Source organism: Equus przewalskii, chromosome 4, assembly GCF_037783145.1.
Source record: "Equus przewalskii isolate Varuska chromosome 4, EquPr2, whole genome shotgun sequence".
NCBI lineage: Eukaryota > Metazoa > Chordata > Mammalia > Perissodactyla > Equidae > Equus > Equus przewalskii.
Genome location: NC_091834.1, coordinates 7,312,685 through 7,334,814, shown reverse-complemented (window position 1 = coordinate 7,334,814; position 22,130 = coordinate 7,312,685). Strand labels below are relative to the sequence as shown.

At 36.9% G+C, this 22,130-nt stretch overlaps 1 protein-coding gene across 7 annotated transcripts in view; it reads left to right on the top strand.

Annotated features, from left to right (window-relative positions):
- Nucleotides 1-22,130, top strand: part of COG5 (component of oligomeric golgi complex 5) — a 344,840-nt gene that overhangs the window by 173,747 nt on the left and 148,963 nt on the right. For all 7 annotated transcript variants that reach the window (XR_011539403.1, XM_070617151.1, XM_070617150.1 and 4 more), the window contains one exon: nucleotides 10,678-10,843. Coding sequence is in view for 6 of the 7 variants with exons in the window: in XM_070617151.1 (XP_070473252.1) it covers nucleotides 10,678-10,843 (166 nt within the window). In the remaining variant the exon portion in view is untranslated. The remainder of the gene's footprint in view (nucleotides 1-10,677; nucleotides 10,844-22,130) is intronic.

Sequence of the window (22,130 nt, the reverse complement as noted above, 5' to 3'; positions counted from 1 at the left end):
GTGGTCTCATGGCATTTTTTTTTTTTTTCTTTTGAGGAAGATTAGCCCTGAGCTAACTACTGCCAATTCTCCTCTTTTTGCTGAGGAAGATTGGCCCTGAGCAAACATCATGCCCATCTTCCTCTACTTTATATGTGGGATGCCTACCACAGCATGGTATGCCAAGCAGTGCCATGTCCGCACCCGGGATTGGAACCGGCGAACCCCGGGCCGCCAAAGCAGAATGTGCACACTTAACTGCTGTGCCACCGGGCCGGCCCCTCATGGCCTTTTTCACTGTGTGTCTCTGTGTGTGTTCTCTTGTAAGGGCATCAGTCATTGGATTTAGAGCCCACCATAATCCAGTATGACCTCATCTCAACTAATTACATCTACAAAGACCCTGGCTCCAAATAAGTCACATTCTGAGGTTTCTGGTGGACATGAATATTTGACCCACTGAACCCTCCAGAATTTAATCCATTTGTAAAGCATTTTTAAACTTTTGGTAGCTCGGCTGCCACAACAAAATGCCATAGGCTGAGTGGCTCAAATAACAGGAATTTATTTTCTCACAGTTCTGGAGGCTGGGAAGTTCAAGATCGAGGTCAGGCAGTGTTCAGTTTCTGGCGAGGGCTCTTTTCCTGACTTGCAGATAGCCACCTTCTTGCTGTGGCCTCACATGACAGAGAGAGAAGAGCATGCAAGGTCTCTGGTGTCTGTTCTAATAAGGGCACTGATGCCATCAGACCAGGTCCCACCCTTATGACATCATCTACCCTAATTAGCTCCGAAAGCCCTGTCTTCAAATACCATCACAGTGGGGGCTGGGGGTTCAGCTGAATTTGGGAGAACATGGACATTCAGTCCCTAACAACATTCAAAACCAAAATACATGTTTCACATTAGGCAATATCTTAGGAGTCGATTATTTTTAAAAACAATGATAGGTAATTGTACTTGTATGTATACACACACATAAAACTTGCTTATGTTGTCTTGGGAAAAAATTACATAAGATTCACGTCTATTTAATAATTTAAAGATTCATATTTTGCTTTATTTATTTATTTTGAAATTGACACCTGAGCTACCATTTGTTGCCAATCTTCTTTTGCTTTCCTTTCTTCTTCTCTCCAAAGCCCCCCAGTACATAGTTGAACACTCTAGTTATGAGTGCCTCTGGTTGTGCTGTGTGGGATGCCACCTCAGCATGGCCTGATGAGGGGTGCCATGTCTGCGCCCAGGATCCAAACCGGTGAAACCCCTGGCCGCCGAAGCGGAGCGCGTGAACTTAACCACTTGGCCACAGGGCTGGTCCCCATATATTGTTTTATTTGATCTAATATCTTTGCACCCAAATAAACTATAAAGCATTTTTGAATGGTGTTTTAAGTATTTATGCAGAGACCTTCTCTGATTTACATTTTTTGTCATAATCTATCTCTTTCGTTTTCTATTTACCTTAGACTTTTTAATTAAAATGTAATAACAGAAAAGTGCATATGTATCATAAGAGCGTGGCTCAATGAATTTTTCCCAAATTGAACAAACACGTATAACCAGCATTGATATTAAAAAAACTAAAACCTTACCAGCATCTCCTAAGCCTTCCATATGCCCCCTTTTCAGTTAACAAGTTCCCCCAGGTAATTCTTTTCCGCATGCCAGCAGTTTGAGAGCCACTCATACTGGCACCTGGATTCCTAACAGGTACTTGCGTAGATCTCTTGTCCATCAGGTGTCATATTCGTGGACTCTCATTCACAGGCTTTTGTATATGCTGTCCTCTGCCTGGAGCAGTTTTCCTTTTGCTTTCCACTCCTTCTGTAAATCTCCCACACTCCTTACCTCTACTCCTCACACCTTCCCATGACAACTTCATTTCAGGTCTTAGCTGAGACTCCTTTCTTTGGGGAGCATTTCTTGACTTTTCCAACCCTTTTCCCTTCCCAGTTCTAAGTTAATCTCTCTTCCAGTGTGTTTCATTAAATTCTCCCTTTTTTCCTCTCATTTATCATATCTAATTGCTGCTCTACTTGTCTTTATCTCTCATCAGACCATAAATATTGAAAGGTCAGACAGTACAGTCTTTGCTTCTTTTTTTTTATCCCCAGTACTTTGCACAGTGTCAGTACATAGTGGATAATATTTTTTTTGTTGTTAGTGCCCTTGAGTCAATTCTAACTCCTGTCGACCCTGTGGACAGCAGAGCAGAACGCTGTCTGGTCTTCCTACACCATTCTCTCAGCTTCCGGCACTATATCAGACAATGCTCCCCTTGTATCCACAGGGGTTTTCATAGCTAGTTTTTTCAGAAAGGGGTGGCCAGGTCCTTCTTCCTACTCTGTCTTAGCCTAGAAGCTTTGCTGAAACCTGATCACCATGGATGACCCTGCTGGTATGTGAAATACCAGTGGCATAGCTTTCAGCATCACAGCAACACACAAGTGTCACATTATGACAACCAACAGATGGGTGGTGTGGTTCCCTGACCGGGAAATGAATCCAGGCTGTGGTGGTGGTGAGAGTGCTGAATCTTAACCACTAGACCACCAGGGCTGGGTAGTGGAAGATATACATTGAATGATAGTAAACTCACTATGTTTTAGTATTGGAAAGGGTACTAGAGTTCATCTAGTCGAGACCCTCATTTTATAGGTGAGGGAACTAAAAGCCTGAAATTTATTATTAATAAGGGCTCAGAAAAAGCTAGTGGTCAAAACATCCAGTATTTGTCTGTGGTGAGAGAGAATGGTGGGGAAAGGACACTAGTATTCAGTATCTTTAGGAGATATTCTTCACGTGAATCATAGCTAGACAAAATTATTTCATTTCCAGTTTTTCTCTGTTCCAATTTCAGCTGACTGGAGTATTCTATCATCTCATTTCTATTCTGTCCCTCTCACTAGTTCCATTCTTTACTTCCCCCCTTTGTGGTTTGTAGTTTCTGACACCCCTATTTTCATTGTTTATTACTTCAGTTTAGCTTGCTACCCAGGCTAGGTTCCTGTGATTGTTCATTTAAGAAGTGTTCTCCCTTCCAATCCAGAATGCCTAGTTGGCACCTTGGACTCAGCGTGATTAGCAGCTAAGTACTTCATTCACAGCAGCCTTGCATGCTCACGTCTCCACCTCTCTCCCACCCACTCCCCCACGTGGTCTCCTTTGGATTTTGCTTGTTCGCTTCTCATCTTCGCAGTCCCCCAAACTTGAAACTGCAGAGATGGAGTGGACTCTTCCTCCCTCTTGTCATTGCGGTCAGTCAGCGCCCAGTTTCTTTTCAGTGTTTCCAAACCTCTCATATCTGTCTTGTTCTTTACATTCTCCTCGCAACTCCCTGGTTCAAGCTAGGTTTTCAGCTGTTGCCAAAGCTGATTTAATTATTTTATTTCCTCAGACAACTTTGATTATGATATGTAGAAAACATCAATGATTTTTCTTTTACCGACCAAATAGAGTAAAAATCTCACAGGATGCCATTCAGGATTGTTAGTGACTAGACCCTTATTTGCCTGCTCAACATTATCTTTTATTAATTTTTTTTCATGTACACAACATTCCAGGCAATAGAGTCTGTACACCATTCCTTAAGCATACTCTAGTTTTCCTGTTATTTCTTTGTGTGTTGTGTGTATGTATTTGTTTTCTTTTTTTACCAAAAACTGCTATCTCCACATGAATAAATGGTTCTTATCTTTCAAAGTCTGCCAAAGTCTTCTAGTTCAGTGGTTCCAAGATGCTGGTTCTCAGATGGCTGCCAGGCTAACTATATCAGAAGTATCTGAAGAGCTTTGAAAAACGCAGTAACCTGTCCTCAGTCCGACTGATCCAACCGAATCAGAACTTTTGTCATTGGGGTCTTGTTGGCTACATTTTTATAAAAAAGATTTTCAACCAGCTTTAGGAATCCCTTCTTTTACCTGTCCTCATCATTTTACAGTTTATGGAAATTGAGGTACAGAGGATAGAGCTGGGTTCCTCAGGGTTGCTCAAATAGTATTTATTGGGTAACTTTACTTATTTCAGTTATAAGTAGAGATGGAATGATAAGAATTCCTTGGGAACCAGAACAAAGACTATTCTTAACATTCTTTTAAATTTTGGAATATTAATAAATGATCTGAACCAATATTTTCTATTACTCATTTGCTGAGCACTTTTTTTTTTTTTGAGGAAGATTAGCCCTCAGCTAACATCTGTGCCCATCTTCCTCTACTTTATTTGTGGGATGCTGCCACAGCATGGCCTGACAAGCGGTGTGTAGGTCCGCACCCAGGATCTGAACCAGTGAAGCCCGGGCTGCCACAGCGGAGCTCTGAGCACCGTATATTTTAAGTGTGTTATCTCAGTAGTCTTTTCAACAGAGACACAAAGAATATATTAGAAAACCAAATCATAAACATTTACTTACTTGTTCAGTTATTCACCTAGTAGTTCTTGAACATCTCTCTGTCTAGCACCTGTGCTACAAGCTGTAAGTTACAGCAGTGAACAAAACAAACTTGGAACTTTCCCTCAGAGATCTTAAAATCTGATGAGGAAACAAACATTAGTTATATAAATAAAACAAAATTTGGTGAGTGATAAAATAGTTTGCCCAAAGTCACACAGCTTATCTATAGCAGAGCTGGGTTTCTGTCCAAAAACTATCTAATTTTAGAAGGCCACATCCTTTCCACATTAACCGTGATGCCAGCAGGTCAAGGCAAAGGCATCTAATGTTTATCCAGCGCCTCCTCCTCTCTTAGGTGCTAGGTCAGTCATAAGGATGACTTCACTTACCTGTGAGGTCGGTGCTGGTGTTTCACCATTGTGCAGGTGAGGAAACTAGTCTCAGAGAGCTTAAGTAATTTTGCCTGTTAAGCGCTTGTGCCTGGATTCTGATCTAGGCCTGACTCCAAAGTCTGTGAAATGGTAATAATAAAAGCTTGTATTACAATCACCAAAGCCAAAAGTTGGCTATTTGACAAGATTAATACATTAAATTGACAAACACTGAAAAAGACTGATGAGGGTAGGGGAAAAAAAACTTTTTAAAAAAGCACACATTACCAGTGTTAAAAATGAGAAAGGTGACCTAATTACAGATCCAACAGAAACTAAAAAGTTAGTAAGGTAACATTAGGTATAAATTTATCCCAATAGATTTGAAAATTTAGATGAAATTGAGAAATTTCTAGAAAAACAATTTGCCAAAAATAACACTAGGAAAATTAGAAAATCTGAATAGTTCTATTGAAAAAATTGAATTTATTGTTAAATAGCTTCCCTCAAAGAAAACACCAAAGACAGATAGCTTCATTGGTGAATTTATCCAAACATTGAATAAATAAACCAATGTTGTGTAAACTGCATCCAAGAATTGAGAAAGAGGGAACCCTTACCTGATTATTTTATGAGGCCAGTATAAACTTGATATCAAAACAAGGATATTATGATGAAGGATATTAGCTGTCTCTCTTGAAAATAGATGCAAAAATACTTAAAGTGTTAGCAAATATGAGTCAGGGATATCTAAAAAAAAGTAATTCATCGTGACCAAGATGGCTTTAGTCTAGAAGCCCAATGTAATTTCTTTAGTAAGGGAAAAAAATGATCATTTCAATTTGCACAGAAAAAGCATTTAATAAAATTCGGTATCAATCTATGATTAAAAATACTCTTAGAAGACCAAGAATAGAACTTTCTTAATCTGATAAAGGGTGTGTTCAGAAGTCTCAGTGATGAAATATTTTAAGGCTGTCTACCTGAGATTAGGAATGACACAAGAATGCCACTCATCACTTTCATTCAGCAACATACTGAGGATCCTAACCAGGATAATATGAAGCAGCAATAAGATGTAGAAGGATTGGAAAGGAAGACATAAAAGTTATTCAGAGGCAACATGATTGTATATATAGAAAATTCAAAATAATCTACAAACTATTAGACTTAATAACTGAGTTTTGAAAGTTTAGTAAATCAATATATAAAAATCAATTTATTTTATTTTATTTGGTGAGGAAAATTGGCCCTGAGCTAACATCTCTGCCAGCCTTCCTCTATTTTATCTGTGGGACACCTGCTACAGCATGGCTTGACGAGCAGTGTGTAGGTCTGTGCCCAGGATCTGAACCCATGAACCCCAGGCTGCTAAAGCAAAGTGCGTGACCTTAACCACTACACCACCAGGCTGACCCCTCAGTTGTGTTTGTAATATACCAGCAACAAACAGCAAAAAATTTGAATTACCATTTACAATATCAAAAAACATAAAATGTGTAGTATTAATTCAAATTAAAGATATGTAAGACTTCCTCACAGAAACTATAACATTATTAAGAGAAATTTAAAAAAAGATTTGGTTAGATTAAATGAAGAGAAATACCATATTTATGGATTGGAGAGTTCAATATTGTAAAGATTCCCATTCTTTCCAATTTTATCTATAGATTTAATGCAGTCTCAAAATTCCAGAGGCTTTTTTTGTTTTAATGAAAATTGTCAAGCCCATTCTAAAATTTCTACGGAAGTATCATGAACCAAGGATAGCCTAAACCAAATTGAAGAACAGAGGTGGGGGACTATCAAAATTAGTTCTAAGGCTCTAATAATTTATACAGGTAAATTGGTGTAAGGATAGATAAATAGTACAGAATCAAGCTCTGGAAACAAACACACAGAAATGGAAACTTAATTTATTGCAGAGGTAGCCCTTGAGAGCAGGCGGGAAAAGATTTTCATTTACTTACTTGTTTTTCAAATAAATTGTGCTGAGTCAATTGGACATTCATGTAGCACAATACTAGTTTTAGCTCCTATCTCACATGTACAGAAACTAATTCCAGGTGGAGTGTATATGTGAATGTGGAAGGTCAACCAGTAGAGTTTCTGGAGGGTAACTTCATGAATGAAAGACATCTTCATGACTGTGGGATGGGTACATTTTTTAAACAGGATACTGAAAGTGCTAACCATAGAAAGTAAGGGTGATAAAATGTACAACATTTAAATTAGGAACTTTTCTTCCGTAAGAGACTTGAGTGAGGACATATTTGCAATACATATAGTCATCAAAGTGATTATATCCAAAATATGTAAAGAACTACAAATATGTGAAAGACGAAAACAACCAGTGAGAAGAATGGGCAAAAGAGATGAATATGCACTTCACAAAAGAATCTGTCCAAATGGGTAATTACCATGTAGGAAGGGATAACTTCTTAGTCATCACGGAACTGTAAATTAAAACCACAGTGCTCACTCAAAAAAATAGATAAAATTAAAGAGACTGAGCATCCTAAATTTTAGCAAGGTTGTGGAGCACCCACAACTCTCATATATTACCGGTGGGGGTGTAAGTTGGTACAGTGACTTTGGAAAATTGGCAGTATCTACAAACACTAAGCATACAAACACCTATGATCTGGCATTTCTGCTCTTACCTGGGAGAAATGCATATGCATATATACTCACTGAAAGCTGTGCACTAGAATATTGGTGGCAGCATTATTTAAAATACCTGAGAAGCGGAAATAACTCAAATGTGCATCAGCAGTAGGATGGATAGATAAACTGAGGTAAATTTCTACACTGGAACACTTCACAGCAGTGAAAACCAATCAGCTACTACTACATGCAACAACATGGATGAAGTTTACAAATAAGATTTTGACTAAAAGGAGCCAGACACAATATAATACTTTATGGCCCCATTATATATCAAATTCAAAAACAGGCAAAACTAATCAATAGTGTTAGAAGTTATAGTATTGGAAGTTGTCATAGTAATAATTTTTGGAGAGATGCAGTAAGGGAAGCCACACAAGATTCAGAGGTGCTGATAATGTTTGGTTTTACGTTCTAGGTGATAGTTATATAGGTATGTTCACTTTGCGGTAATTCATAAAAGTGTGTTTACATAATTTGCAACTCTTCTGTATGTATATTAAAAAATTTTATTCCAAATAATCATTATTTTGTAGTTTCCCAACTCACAAATAATATGTTTATATTAAGCCATGAATGTGAATAACTGGCATTAATTGAAAAAAGTCGTGTTAATTTGCAAGCTTAAAGTTACATCTAGAGTTATGTTATAAATTATAATTATTATAAATATTGCTATATTAGATGTTTCTTTAATAATGAGCTATATATGTTTCTGTTCTGAAAAGCTTTTGGAAGTTAATAATTTTTGGAATGGGAAATTATGAAGACTGGTCCATTTTTGCCAGATCTTTCAGGTGAAGTGTGACTTTAAATGTTTTTCAATTAACGTACACATATCTTACAATGTACATTCAACTGATAGCACTGAAACCCTACAGTATGTTGAGAAGCTATACTTTTCAGATCCTTTGAGGATGGTAAAGTCAGTAAATATAAATATAATTTTATAGTACTGTCATGATGTTTCAGTCAATGACAGACCACGTATGCAATGGTGGTCCCATAAGATTAGTACCATAGAGCCTAGGTGTGTGGTAGGCTATACCATCTAGGTTTGTGTCAATGCACTCTAAGATGTTTGCACAATGGCAGAAGCACCTAACGATGCATTTCTCAGAATGTATCCCCATTGTTAAGCAATGCATAACTGGATATATTCTGGTTTTATAAGGCAAAATATTCTTTGAGGCTACTTAGGTAATGCTTTGTTGGATTATATAGACACCTGAATAATGATAGGGGAAATTTCTTTGCAGCTGCCTAATTTTGATTCTTGATCTCTATTAAAAAAATTAAAAAATTATCATCACTTTGGGGAGAAAGGAAAAAATGGAACTAACAAGAACCAAAGCAAAGTGCTACGCCCTATGTTTTCAGTTAATAATTTTATATGAAATAATTTTTCTCCCATTGTTAGAGAATTGATAGTATATACTAGATTTAAATTCTATTATGACCACATTAAATTCAGCTTTTTTCATTAAAACATTTTAATTTGAAACAATTTTCATTGAATTCTTTTTCAAATTAAAAAAAAATCTAGAATTGTATTGTTACTCACCAGCCATGTTTCTTGCTATTTTCTTTTTTTTTTTTTAAAGGTGTTGTGGAATCTTTACTGAGAAATATTACTGGCGATTACATTAGGACTACAAGTTCCTCATTTACTATCTTTACTTTCCATTTCAAAAAAATTATCTTCAACAATATTCTTTTTTTTTTTTTTGAGGAAGATGAGCATGGAGCTAACATCTGCTGCCAATCCTCCTCTTTTTGTTGAGGAAGACTGGCCCTGAGCTATCATCCTTGCCCTTCCTCCTCTACTTTTTATGTGGGATGCCTACCACAGCATGGCTTGTCATCTGGGATCCAAACTGGCAAACCCCAGGTCGATGAAGCAGAGTGCATGAACTTAACCGCTGTGCCACTGGGCCAGCCCCATGAATATTCTTGATCATAATTTCTACATGCTGCCTCTTTTCTGCCTTGAGTCATTCCTATTATTTGTTCTTCAACTCTTTTTTGTGTTGTTGTCTTCCTATTTTTTAAGCTGATTCTACTTTGTGTCTGTGTGCATGTATGTCTATCTGCAAGTTATGCTATTACCAACACCAGTAGATTTCAGAAGTGACCTTTTGTCTTGTTTATAAACCTAACAGTTAAGAAAATTAATTTAATGAAATAGTTTAACTCTTTAGCTATGTGTCTCTAATAACAGACACTGAATCATAAATGAAAGGAATTTCAGCTATTTTGGCCTGGAGACACATGTTGGTGTACTGGATTCTGGTGTGATAATTCAGTCGTTTACTTAGTGACAAATCCAGCAACCTATTTGTATTACTATGGACTTAATCTACTCACAGATAGTGTTTCTACTACCTACCTGTCACCTCCCCCTCTCTGCCCCAGCCACCATCATGGCCTCCTTGCTGTTTTGGTAGCTAGTGAGCGTGATTCTACCTCGGCACTTCTCTTGATACCTCTGCTCACATCTCTGTTTCCCCATATCCTCCTTAGACTCCATCCCTCATTATATGCAGGTCTCTGTTTAAAAATTACCTCAGAGATGCGTGCTCTGACTCTTCTCTCTAATTATCCCCATCATTCTCTATTCTTATTCCTTGCTTCATTTTTTTCTAGCGTTTATCACTACCTGATGTTTTGTTATATTTTTGTACCTTTCTCAGTAAATACAAGCTTCATGAGGGCAGGGACTTAATTGGTTTTGTTTACTACTGTATTTCCAGCACCTAGGTCCAAGACAGACACATAGTAATGCAATGTATAGATATTTGTAGTTTGAATGAATGAATGGATGGATGAATGGAAGAAATATAATTAATAGGAAATAGTTGCATGATTTAGCCCTCAGTTAATTCTGCAGAATTCATTTATTCTCTAAACAAATGTAGAATCATTGTTAGTTCCAGCATGGCTGTCTTTATAGGGATTGGTGGTAAATTTTAAATAAACTCTAATAATATAACAGACTTCTCATCTTGTTATTATCCTTTAAAGGAGGAGCAAAAGGGAAAGGGGGGAGGTAATATACATAGTATTTAATTTTGCCTTTTATGAAATAAATCATGACTAAAAATATGTTTTGAATGCATCGTGTTTGTTCTTGTTTGTAATGGTTCAAAAATATGATAGGTAGTAACTGCTCAAGTACCACTTAAAGTTGTGGATTTCTATTGATTTTGTTTGTTTTCCTCTTTCTATCTATTCCCACCCTACCCCACCCTCACGTTTTTAAAGAATCCAACCCAAGTTGGGACAGCTCTTCAGGTTTTCCATAATCTTGGAACTTTGAAGGATACCATTACCAGTGTTGTGGATGGATACCGTGCTGCTTTAGAAGAGAACATCAGCAGTGCGTTAGACATCAAAGTTTTGACTCAGCCTTCCCAGTCAGCTGTGAGAGGTATGGATGTGGTTTATATTTAGCGGCTTTATTTATTTATAACTGAGAAGTCCTTTGAATAGTATGTGAAATGCTCAAGTATCAAAGCAATCTAATGACTCATTTTTTTAGTAGACAGAAAATGAGAGAAGAAATTATGTTTCAGAATTTATTTATAACTTTTTTGTCTAATCAGTGAGTTGAACTGGCCAAATGGTATATTCAGAAGTTCTAGATAAAAATCTGTAAACCGTGACTTCATTTAGTTCAGAGGAAACAGATGCAAGAAAAAAAAGAAACATATTTTTCTTCCTAAAATCTTTATCCTCACATGTACTTCTTACTGAGACAGAAAATATTTTTTAAAGAAATGCAATCTGGACCTTAGTTTTCTGGGCTTTTCCTTAGGATAATTCTGGTATTCAGGAGCAACAAAGGCTAACTCTGGAGATGGAAACTGATAAAACCTTTGGGAACATTACGACTATAGCAAAATCTAAAGAAAACGACTAAAGAAAGGTCTGAGAGAGGCCGAGCCCTACATTAGCAGTCCTCAAGTCTTTTCCGGCCCAGACGCACCTGATGACGACATTCACATATAAAAGACACGTCACGGACAAGAATGACTACACGTTATGTGTACGTCTCACTTAGCTAAGCGACCCCATCTCTGCATTTTTATCCTATATTCTTTCTTCTCTCCTTTATTCTGGCTGAACTGTGCTTGCTCCCAGCAGGACCAGCTGCCCTCCTTTTGTGTTAGATGCCATCACTCCGGGGCGTTGCTTGAGCAGATGCCCCCTCTGCCGCACAGTCAGTTTTTCCTTCTAGTCTCTTTTGCGTCACATACAATTGTGCTATTGTATCTTTCTTCTGCAGAAAGACAGTTCAGTCTAACTTGACCTCACTTTTTCCTTCAGTTCTGCTACACCATTTTATTCCTTCAGACCACAGAAAAATTCTCCAAAGTACCGTCTATACTTACCGTCTCCTGTTTTTCTCTTCCCTTTTTTCTATTGAAGAAGGTATTCTGATCATCGTAGAGTTGCCCTAAGGAATAAATGAAATAATGCACATAGACTTAATGACAGAGTCATGATACATGGTTAATAGTAAAAAATATTTGCAGGCATTGATTATTATTTTTATATTTGCTATATAAACATAACCTTAAATAACACAGAATATGTGTCACTCATTAATAAGTTGCACAAGATAAAAAGGGATAAAAGAATCTTAGATCTTAAAGGGATTTTTAAAGGTTAGCCCTAGCTTCTGACTAGGTGTGTATTAAGACTCCCCCAGAAGGAGAGCTTTGAAAAGAAATTGTCAAAGGAGATTTCACACTCAGCTTTTCCCAGCAATTATTCTCAGAAAGTTTGATCTAATGTTTAAATTTCCAGAAGCAGTTTAATCTCATTCCCTCTTATGTTGTCAAGAATAGGAGAAAAATGAAAGCAGTTATTCACATGCTGTCAATCCTAGTGTACACCCTTTTGTTGAAAGAATAAAGAGTTTTAAAGCTTTACTATCATCTGTTGAGGAGTAGATACTGTGATTTAATGTGGAAAACTTAAGCATCAATTCTTTATTGTTTAAGAGAATAATCACTATTATTTTTACTTTTTAAAATGTTACGTTGGCAGTATTAATGTTGATTTCCTGATTTGGTTGGTTATGCTGAGATCATGTGGTAGAATGTCCTTGTTGGAAATACACATTAAAGTTTCACGGATGATGGGGCATCATGTCAGTAACTTGTTTAGAAATGACTCAGGGAAATTTTCTTTTGCTATACTTTCAAATTTTCTATACATTTAAGGTTGTTTCAAAAAATTTAAAATATATAATGGTAATACAATTTTAAGGGAAAAAATGTTACCTATGATGTATTAAGAAGTTTATAATTCAGTAAGAGAAAGAGACAACTCAGTTGAAAAAAGTAGATAAAGAATATGAAGTCAGTTAACAGAAGAACACATCCAATAAACATGTGAAAAGATGTTCAGCCACTTTTTAGAAGATGAACTAGTTATCAGGGAAATACAAATTAAAGAAGGTTCTACTTTTCAATCATGAGATTGGCAAAATCTGAGACAGAACTAAGTGTTGGATGAGAGTAGAAACTCTTGTACACTGATTTTAGGAGAATAAAATGATTCAAACACTTCACTCAGTTTTATCAAATTGCTCTCTAAGGTTAAAATGTGTGTACCTTATGATCTTAGCATTTCTCTTGTAAGAATATACCGTAGAAAACTCAGGCACACAGGTATAAGAATTTTTATTACACTGCTGTTTATAATGAAAAAGTGAAAATGACCTTTCCTGCAATGGTAAATTCAATAAACTCGTTTATTTATTAAGTAGACTCCTGCACAGTATTTAAATTAATAAATTTACCAATATAGATAATTCTCAAAAACATTACATGAGAATTAAGTTGTGGAAAGATACATACAGTATGATACCATATTTAAAGCCTAAGAACATGACAGATTATGCTATATATTGTTTTGCGTATGTACATATGTAATACAAGTATCAAATATGCGTTGTAATAATAATCATCAAATTTGGAATAGCATTAGCTCTGAGAAGACAGCAGGGAAAATGAGACCAGGAAGGGAAGGATATACAAGGAACTTCAGTCAATTTATTTATTCATTTTTTTAATCCTTTTTTAAATTTTATTTTTTTAGAGCAGTTTTAGGATCACAGCAAAATTAAGGGGAAGGTACAGAGATTTCCCATATCACCCCCCACCCCACAAATGCATAACCTCCTCATTGTCAACATCCCCCACCAGAGTGATAGATTTGTTAGCAAAGATGAAATAACATTGACACGTCATAATCACCCAAAGTCTGTAGTTTACCCTAGGGTTCACTCTTGATGTTGTCCCTTCTATGGGTTGGGACAAAAGTATAATGACGTATATCTATCATTATAATATCATATGGAATGCTTTCACTGCCCTTTTAAAAAGCCTCTGTACTCTGCCTGTTTATCTCCTCCCTTCCTACTCCTGGCAACCTCTGATCTTTTTATTGTCTACATAGTTTTGCCTTTTCCAGATGCCATATAGTTGGAATCATACCATTTGTAGCCTTTTCAGATTGGCTTCTTTTTAATATGCATTTAAGCTTCCTTCATGTGTTTTCGTTTTCATGGCTTGATAGCCCTTTTTTTTTTTTTTTGTACTGCTGAATAGTATTTCATTATATGGGTGTATCACAGTTTATTCATCCACCTACTGAAGGACATCTTGGTTGCTTTCAAGTTTAGGCAATTATGAACAAAGCTACTATAAACATCTGCATGGAGGGTTTTATGTGGACATAAATTTTCAACTCCTTTGGGTAAATACCAAGGAGCATGGGATATTGTATAAGAGTATGTTTGGTTTTGTAAGAAGCTGCCAAACTGTCTCCCAAAGTGGCTGTGCCATTGTGCATTCCCACTAGCAATGTATGAGAGCTCCTGTTGCTCCACATCCTCACGAGCATTTGGTGTTCTCAGTGTTCCAGACTTTGGCCATGCTAATAGGCATGTTGTAGTACCTCACTGTTGTTTTAATTTACATTTCCCTGATGATGTAGGATGTGGAACATCTTTTCATATGCTTGTTTACCATCTGCATATCTTCTTTGGTGAGGGAGGTGTCTGTTGTCTTTGGCCTGGTTTTCTTTTTTTTTTTGAGGAAGATTAGCCCTGAGCTAACGTCTGCCACCAATCCTCCTCTTTTTGCTGAAGAAGATTGGCCTTGAGCTAACATCTGTGCCCATCTTCCTCTATTTTATATGTGGGGCGCCTGCCACAGTGTGGCTTGATAAGCAGTGTGTAGATCCACACTCTGGATCCAAACCTGCAAACCCCGGGCTGCCAAAGCAGAATGTGCAAACTTAACCACCGCACCACCAGGCTGGCCCCTGGCCTGGTTTTTAATTGGGTTGTCTGTTTTCTTATTGTTGAGTTTTAAGAGTTTTTGTATATTTTGGATAACTGTCCTTTCAGATGTGTCTTTTGCAATTATTTTCTCCCAGTCAGTGGCTTGTCTTCCAGTTCTCTTTATACTGTCCTTTCCAGAGCAGAAGTTTTTAATTTAACGAAGTTCAACTTATCAGTTCCTACTTTTATGGATCATGATTTTGGTATTATATATAAAAAGTCGGTGCCATGCTTAGGGTCATCTAGGTTGTCTCCTCTGTTGTCTTCTAGGAGTTTTATAGTTTTGCATTTTACATTTTGGTCTATGATCTATTTGAGTTAATCTTGGTGAAGGGTGTAAGGTCTGTATCTAGATTCATTTTGTCTAGATGTCAAGTTGTTCTAACATCATTTGTTGACAAGACTATCTTTGCCACATTTTATTGCCTTTGCTACCTTGTCAGAGATCATTTGACTATATTTATGTGGGTGTATTTCTTGGCTCTTTATTTTATTCCATGGATCTGTGTATTCATTTGCCAATAGCACACTGTCTTGATTCCTGCAGCTTAATTGTACGTCTTGAATTTGGGTAGTCAGTCTTCCAACTTTGTTATTCTTCAGTCTGATCTTGGTTCTTCTGGGTCTTTTGTCTCCCCAGATAAATTTTAGAATTACCTTGTTGACATCCTGAAAATAACTTGCTGGGATTTTGATTCAGATTGCATTGAATCTGTAGATCAAGTTGGAAAGAACTGACATGTTGACAATATTGAGTATTCCTATCCATGAACGTGGAATATCTCCATTTATTTAATTCTTCTTTGATTTTGTTCATCATAGTTTTGTAGTTTTCCTCTTATAGAACTTATACATATTTTGCTAGATTTATGCCTGACTATTTCATTTTTTGGCTAATGTAAACAATATTATTTTCAATTTCAAATTCCCCTTGTTCATTGTTGGTATATAGGAAAGCAGTTGGCTTTTGTGTATCAACCTTGTATTCTGCAACCTTGTTTTAATCGCTTATTAGTTCCATGAGTTTTTTTGTGATTTTTTTCTGATTTTGTACATCAATAATCATATCCTCTGCAAAGACAGTGTTATGTCTTCCTTTTCAAGGTGTACCTTTTCCTTTTTCTTTTTTGCCTTACTGCATTAGCAGAGACTTCCAGTACAGTGTTGAAAAGGAGTGGTGAGAGGGAACATTCTTGCCTTGTACTTGATGTTAGTGGGAATGCGTCTCACCAGTAAGTATGAGGTTAATTGCAGTTTTTTTGTAGATAGTCCTTATCAAGTTGAGAAAGTTCCATTTATTCTTAGTTTCCTGAGGGTTTTTATCATGAATGTGTGTTGGATTTTGTAGATGCTTTTTCTGCATCTATTAAGATGATCATGTGATTTTTCTTTTTAGTCTGTTGATGGATTACATTAACTGATTTTCAAATGTTGAATCAGTCTTGCATACCTAGGATAAATCCCACTTGGTGGTGGTATAAAATTCTTTTTATACATTGTTGTATTTGCTAATATTTTGTTGAGAATTTTTGCATCTATGTTCATGAGAGATATCGATCTGTAGTTTTCTTTTGTTGCAATATCTTTCCCTGATTTTGGTGTTAGGATAAGTTGGCTTCAAAGAATGAGTTAGGAAGTATTCCCTCTGCTTCTAGCCTCTGAAAGAGATGGTAGAGTATTGATATAATTTCTTCCTTAGATGTTTGGTGGAATACACCAGTGGACCCATCTGTTTTGGAAGAAATTGGATGTAATTCTTATTTCTGTTCCTCTATAGAGATGATTTTTTTTCCCTCTTGCTGCTTTCAGGATTTTTTCTTCATCTTTGATTTTCTGTAATTTGAAAATGATATGCCTAAGTGTAGTTTTTTTGGCGTTTATCCAGCTTGGTGTTCTCTGAGCTTCATGGATCTGTGGTTTGGTGTCTGACATTAATTTGGGGAAATTCTCCGTTGTTATTGTTTCAGATATTTTTTCTCTTGTCTTTCTGGTATTCCCATTACACATATGTTGCACCTTTTATAGTCGTCCCACAGTCCTTGGATATTCTATTCTGTTTTTTTCTGCATTTGTTCTTTTTTTTGGTACAGTTTTTGAGAATTGTAGATATATCTTCTAGCTCAGAAATTCTTTCCTCACCCATGTTTAGTCTACTAATAAGCCCATCAAAGGCATTCTTCATTTCTGTTACATTGTTTTTTATTTCTAGCATTTCTTGTGGGTTCTTTCTTATGATTTTCATCTGTCTGCTTACATTGCCCATCTTTTCTTGCGTGCTGTCTATTTTATCCGTTAGAGGTCTTAGCATTTTATCTTAATTGTTTTAAATTCCCAGTCTGATAATTTCAGCATCCCTGCCGTGTCTGGTTCTGTGCTTGCTCTGTCCCTTTAAATTGTGTATTTTGCCTTTTGGTATGCATTGCAAGTTTTTGTCGGTATAAGGAGCTGTGGTGGTTATATGTGGGGAGGAGGGAAGCGTTCTATAGTGCTTTTATTCGGTCTCAGGCTTCTGGTGAGCCTTTGCCTTTGTACTGTGAACTCCACAAGTGTTTTAGATTATTTTCTCCTCCCTTGTGTGGGAGAGGGTGACTAAGAGTGGGCTAGAGTAGAGAATTTCCCTTCCCCAGGTTAGTTAGACTCTGACCACAGCCCAGCCAGCTCTGGTTAACTAGTTTCTCCTGCGGGCAGGCCTTGTTAAGAACACAGTGCTCTGCTATATTTCAAAATGGTTTTTCCTCCCCTCCTCCTGCTGGAAGCATGAGGGGATTTGTCTTTGATATTTTCTGGGGGTACCTCATCAGGCTCCTAGAGGTAAATCTCCTAATATTGTGGGGCTCCCCTATGACTGGGTTCCCTGGAGTTTTTAACCTCAGAGTTGTCCACACTGAGCTTCTGGCAACTTATCAGTTACAGTTCAGGTTTTCCTTTCCTGACACTGGCTCCCGCGATAATTTCTGCTAGTGAGGCTCAGCTCTCGTAAGTGGCCACTCCCTGCATTCACCTGTCAGGCTTTCTAATCTTCCGGGCAGTAGTTTGCCATACGTCCTCCTCTCTCTTATGAGTCTAAGAAGAGTTGTTGATCTTTCAGTCTCTTCAGCTTTTTATTTGTTGCTAGGACAGAGTGGCAGCTTCCAGGCTCGTTAGATAGGGAACCAGAAATGGAAGTTGCTGATCAGATTTTTACCACCCCCCCCCCCCCATAACTCACTTGTTTATTCTTTGATGGTAAAAACAAGATAACTGGTACAAGATGGAGGCACTTATGCTAAGCCCCACGTCACCAAACCAAGACTTAGTTATAGTTTCGGCTCTCCCAGAAATGAAAACTTAAGCCAGTCAAGCTGAAATTGTGTAATCAGTACTAGTTAGGTAATCTGGCTGATAGACTTCTGCCAGCCTCCAAAGGAAAGTGACCTTGCCATAACCAGTCTGCTTGTTTGTCTAGTATAACTGTCTTGTTCCTACTCCCTTCTGCCTATAAAAATCTTTCATTTGTACAGCTCCTTAGGGCTTCTTTCCATCTGATAGATTAGATATTGCCCAATACGTGAGTCCTTGAATAAAGCCAAAGAAGATCATTAAAATGTACTCAGTTGAATTTTGTTTTTTAACAATGCCCAAATGGTTCTTTTTTTAATTTAAGATATATTTTGGGATTGAATGCTGTGTATCAATTTTTTTCCCTAAGCTAGAATATGTTCTCTTTTATAGAAAAATTTACTTCAGTCATACATTTGAATATTTTTGCATTTGTTCTTTTCAGGAATTTTAATTATGCATATATCACATCGTCTTTGTTTTGCATTTCTGGTATCTTCTCCATAGTTATATTTTATATCTTTGTACTTTATTTCTTTTTGTATGATTTCCTCTTGCCTATTTCCCATGTCCGATTGTGTTTTCACCCTTAATCACTGTAATGTTTTACTTCTGATGTGGTTTAATTCTGTTACATGTTTACACTGAGAATGTTTCCTGTAATTAGTTTGAGACAGTGAAAACTAAGTAACCCTTCCTGTTGTTTCTTTTGGGAATTAATTGCTTTGGTAACCTATGTTTATTGTCTTTTTTTTTTTTTGTATTGTTTTGTGAGGAAGATTGGCCCTGAGCTAACATCTGTTGCCAGTCTTCCTCTTTTTGCTTGAGGAAGATGGTCATGGTCCCTGAGCTAACATCTGTGCCAGTCCTCCTCTACTTTGTATGTGGGACACCACCACAGCACAGCTGGATGAACATTATGTAGGTCCATGACCATGATTCGAACCTGCGCACCCTGGGCCGCCAATGCATAGTGCATGAATTTAACCACTACACCACTAGGCCAGCCCCTATTTATCATTGGTTTTTGCTTATGATCCTTTCCTTCCCACTGCCCTGTCCCCCCTGCCCCCGCCCCATATCTGTGTTAGGTCCCACATTGCATTGTTTCTGATTATTATTCATCTTTGGAAGGCACTGGCCGTTGGTGGAAGAATAGTGTGGGAATGGTCATAGAGGGAGACCTGGGACAGTCTATAACTTTGATTTAAGTGTGTTGTCTTGAATACCGTTCACCAATTTGTTATATCCTTCTACCTTGGGAACATGTCTTTCCTCAAATTTAGGACCATTCTAGAGCTCAGTGCGAGACCCAGTAAGGCCATTTAAGCAGTTTCTGTGTGGAAACCTCGCGTTCTCTGCTTTTCTTTCCTCTTTCATCTCACTTCAGCTCTAAGAGTCTCTGCATGCCAGAGGGCTAATTCTTATACAGTGTAAATATCATTTTATTATGGTTTCTCCTTCCACTTTTCTTTCTTTGCCATCCTGCAACATTTAACATTTTTCTAGCTTCTTCCCTGGCCCATTCTTGTCTGTCCATCTTAGCCCTAAGCAAAGAGTCATTGGGTAGCCTGTCTAAATCCTTACAATTGACTATAAGAGCAATTTGTTCCTGCCTACTGGTCTGAGATGTCAGCTTTTTGGTTCATTGTTCATTTTGATTATCTGGAGCACTTAGCATACATGCTTTATAATGTCAAGTTTGAAGTTTTGGCTGATTCCTTGTTTCTTTAAGGTTGATTTTTTCTCTACTTTTTGTTCATTCTTATTTTCATTGCTTTTTAAGGGGTGAGAATAGAAAAATGATTTTAGTCCATCACCACTAACTGGAAATCACTCTTAAGTGTTGTTTCTTTGAGGAACTCTTAGTTTTTCTCTATCACTTTAATAAAACTCAGTTTATGACACTATTTATTTTGTTTCTTGGATCTCCTAAAGCTGACTGATAATGGCATCAGTTTTTCTGTCTTAATTATTCTCCACCACTTCCTTTAGACAGCTGTTCTGTGATTATTCCTATCGTGTTTGCATGCTTCAACAAGATGTATTTAGCTTATGAGCATAAAAATCTTTAAGTACTAAGCTATAAGTAAGAAAAATGAAGCCTCTAGAACCACTTGAACCAATGATGGGATCTCATTTTTCTGTGCTTCAGATTCTCCAAAGTAAATATAGCAGAAAATAATACCTTCTTGTATTTCTGCTTGTATTTACTTTGAGAGGAATGGGTTGATGCATCCCATAATTTGTTATAATAAAACTAAGCTATATGTATTCCAGGGATTTGGTTACTATTTTCTAATTTTTGTGAAGGCACTGCATACCTTTGCCTCACTGTTTTGAGTTCGTTCTTTATAGGACATAGGAGACATTGCAGATTGTTGAGTATTATATCTCTGTTCCCTGTACGCTTTTCCTTAATATTCTTTGCACAGCATTGCAAATAATTTTAAAAATTAATTAGACCTAGATTTCAAACAGGTATTATTCATATTTTTAAAGGCAATATCTCTCTCCTAGTGGAAATATTGATTTCCACTATTGTAAGAGTAAAAAATAATAGCATCTCTTTACTAAAGGTACATGTAATTCTTTTATGAACTTTGAATTGTTGAAAAACTAGAGTGAAGCAGCTTATAAACACAGTCTCTGGTTTTCTTGATTCTTGCCTGCTTTAAAAGCAGGATAGATTATCTAATCCATGATGGGCTCTTGTACTGCCTAGCTTTTAACTTTGTTTGGATTGAAATGCATACTTTTCAATTTGAGATTAAAATTCCTTTTTCTTACATTGAAACATTTCAAACCTGTACAAATAGCTGTGTGTTTATTACATATAATAACATTCTTAGACATCAATCTCAAGAAATTTAACATTGATAATTAATATTATTGAACATGTAATCTATATATGTCATCTTTTAGTTGTTCCCCAAAATATTCTTTGTAGCTGTTTTCCCTATCTGGAACCAGTCAGGGATAATGCTTGTCTGTTGGTTATCTTGTCTGTTTACTCTCCTTTAATCAAAAGCAACCCCACTGCCTTTTTTGTCCTTTATGGCATTAACATGTTTGGAGAGTCCCACAGTCTGAGATTGTCTGGATTTATCTGATTGTTTCTTCATGATTATGTTCAGGGTAAGCAAACCAGTAAGGTGATGTTGTGTATTTTCCATTACATCATATCAGGAAGCACCAAAATTATGTCATCTGTCTCATTGTCACTGATGTTAGATGAAATCACTTTATTATGTGGTGTATGCCAGATTGCTCCTTGTCAACGTACCGTTTGTAATTAGGAAGTAATTTGTAGCACTTTGAGACCATGTGAGTATCCTGTTCCCCATAACGTTTCACCCAGTGTTTTAGTGTGCAATGATAATCTTTCCCTCAATTATATTAACTAGTAGTTGCAAAATAGTAATTTTTTTTCTAATTCTGTTGTTCCTTCTGTATTGATTAACTGACACATTTCTGTAAACAGCAGTTCCCATCCTTTTTAAACATTTGAGTTTTCACCGTGAACTCGTGAGTCATTTTTCAAATCAATGTTTTACATTCTATTATCATCAGTATTATTTTGGATGGCCAAACATTCCCAAATTGGTTGTGTGGAAGCTCGCTCCAGTCAAGTTCCTGTGTCCTTTGACAAGTCTCCATTTGTCTTTGAACACTTCTTTGCTCTCTGGTGCGGTGCGTAGCAGGCTCACCTTCTATTTTCACTCCTCCAGATGTGGAATCACCCTTCTCTCCGATAAGCCCTGGTTTCTTTTATTGGGGAATGATGTGTTGAAATAAAAATTTGGGTGCTGAATATGCTCATTTATATTGAGGAGTCATTGTCTCCTTGTCCTTTTAGTGGACAGAGGTGGGAAATACCTCTAATCTTCATTGCATATTTGTGTCTTTATTTTGTTTACAGTGAGAACGTTCATTTGTTCTATTCTGAAATACACCTAAACTAGTTTCAGGATTACTACATCCAACAACAGATCTGTTAAGTAAAATACAACATTTCTTTGCAATTCTTTTTGACCCT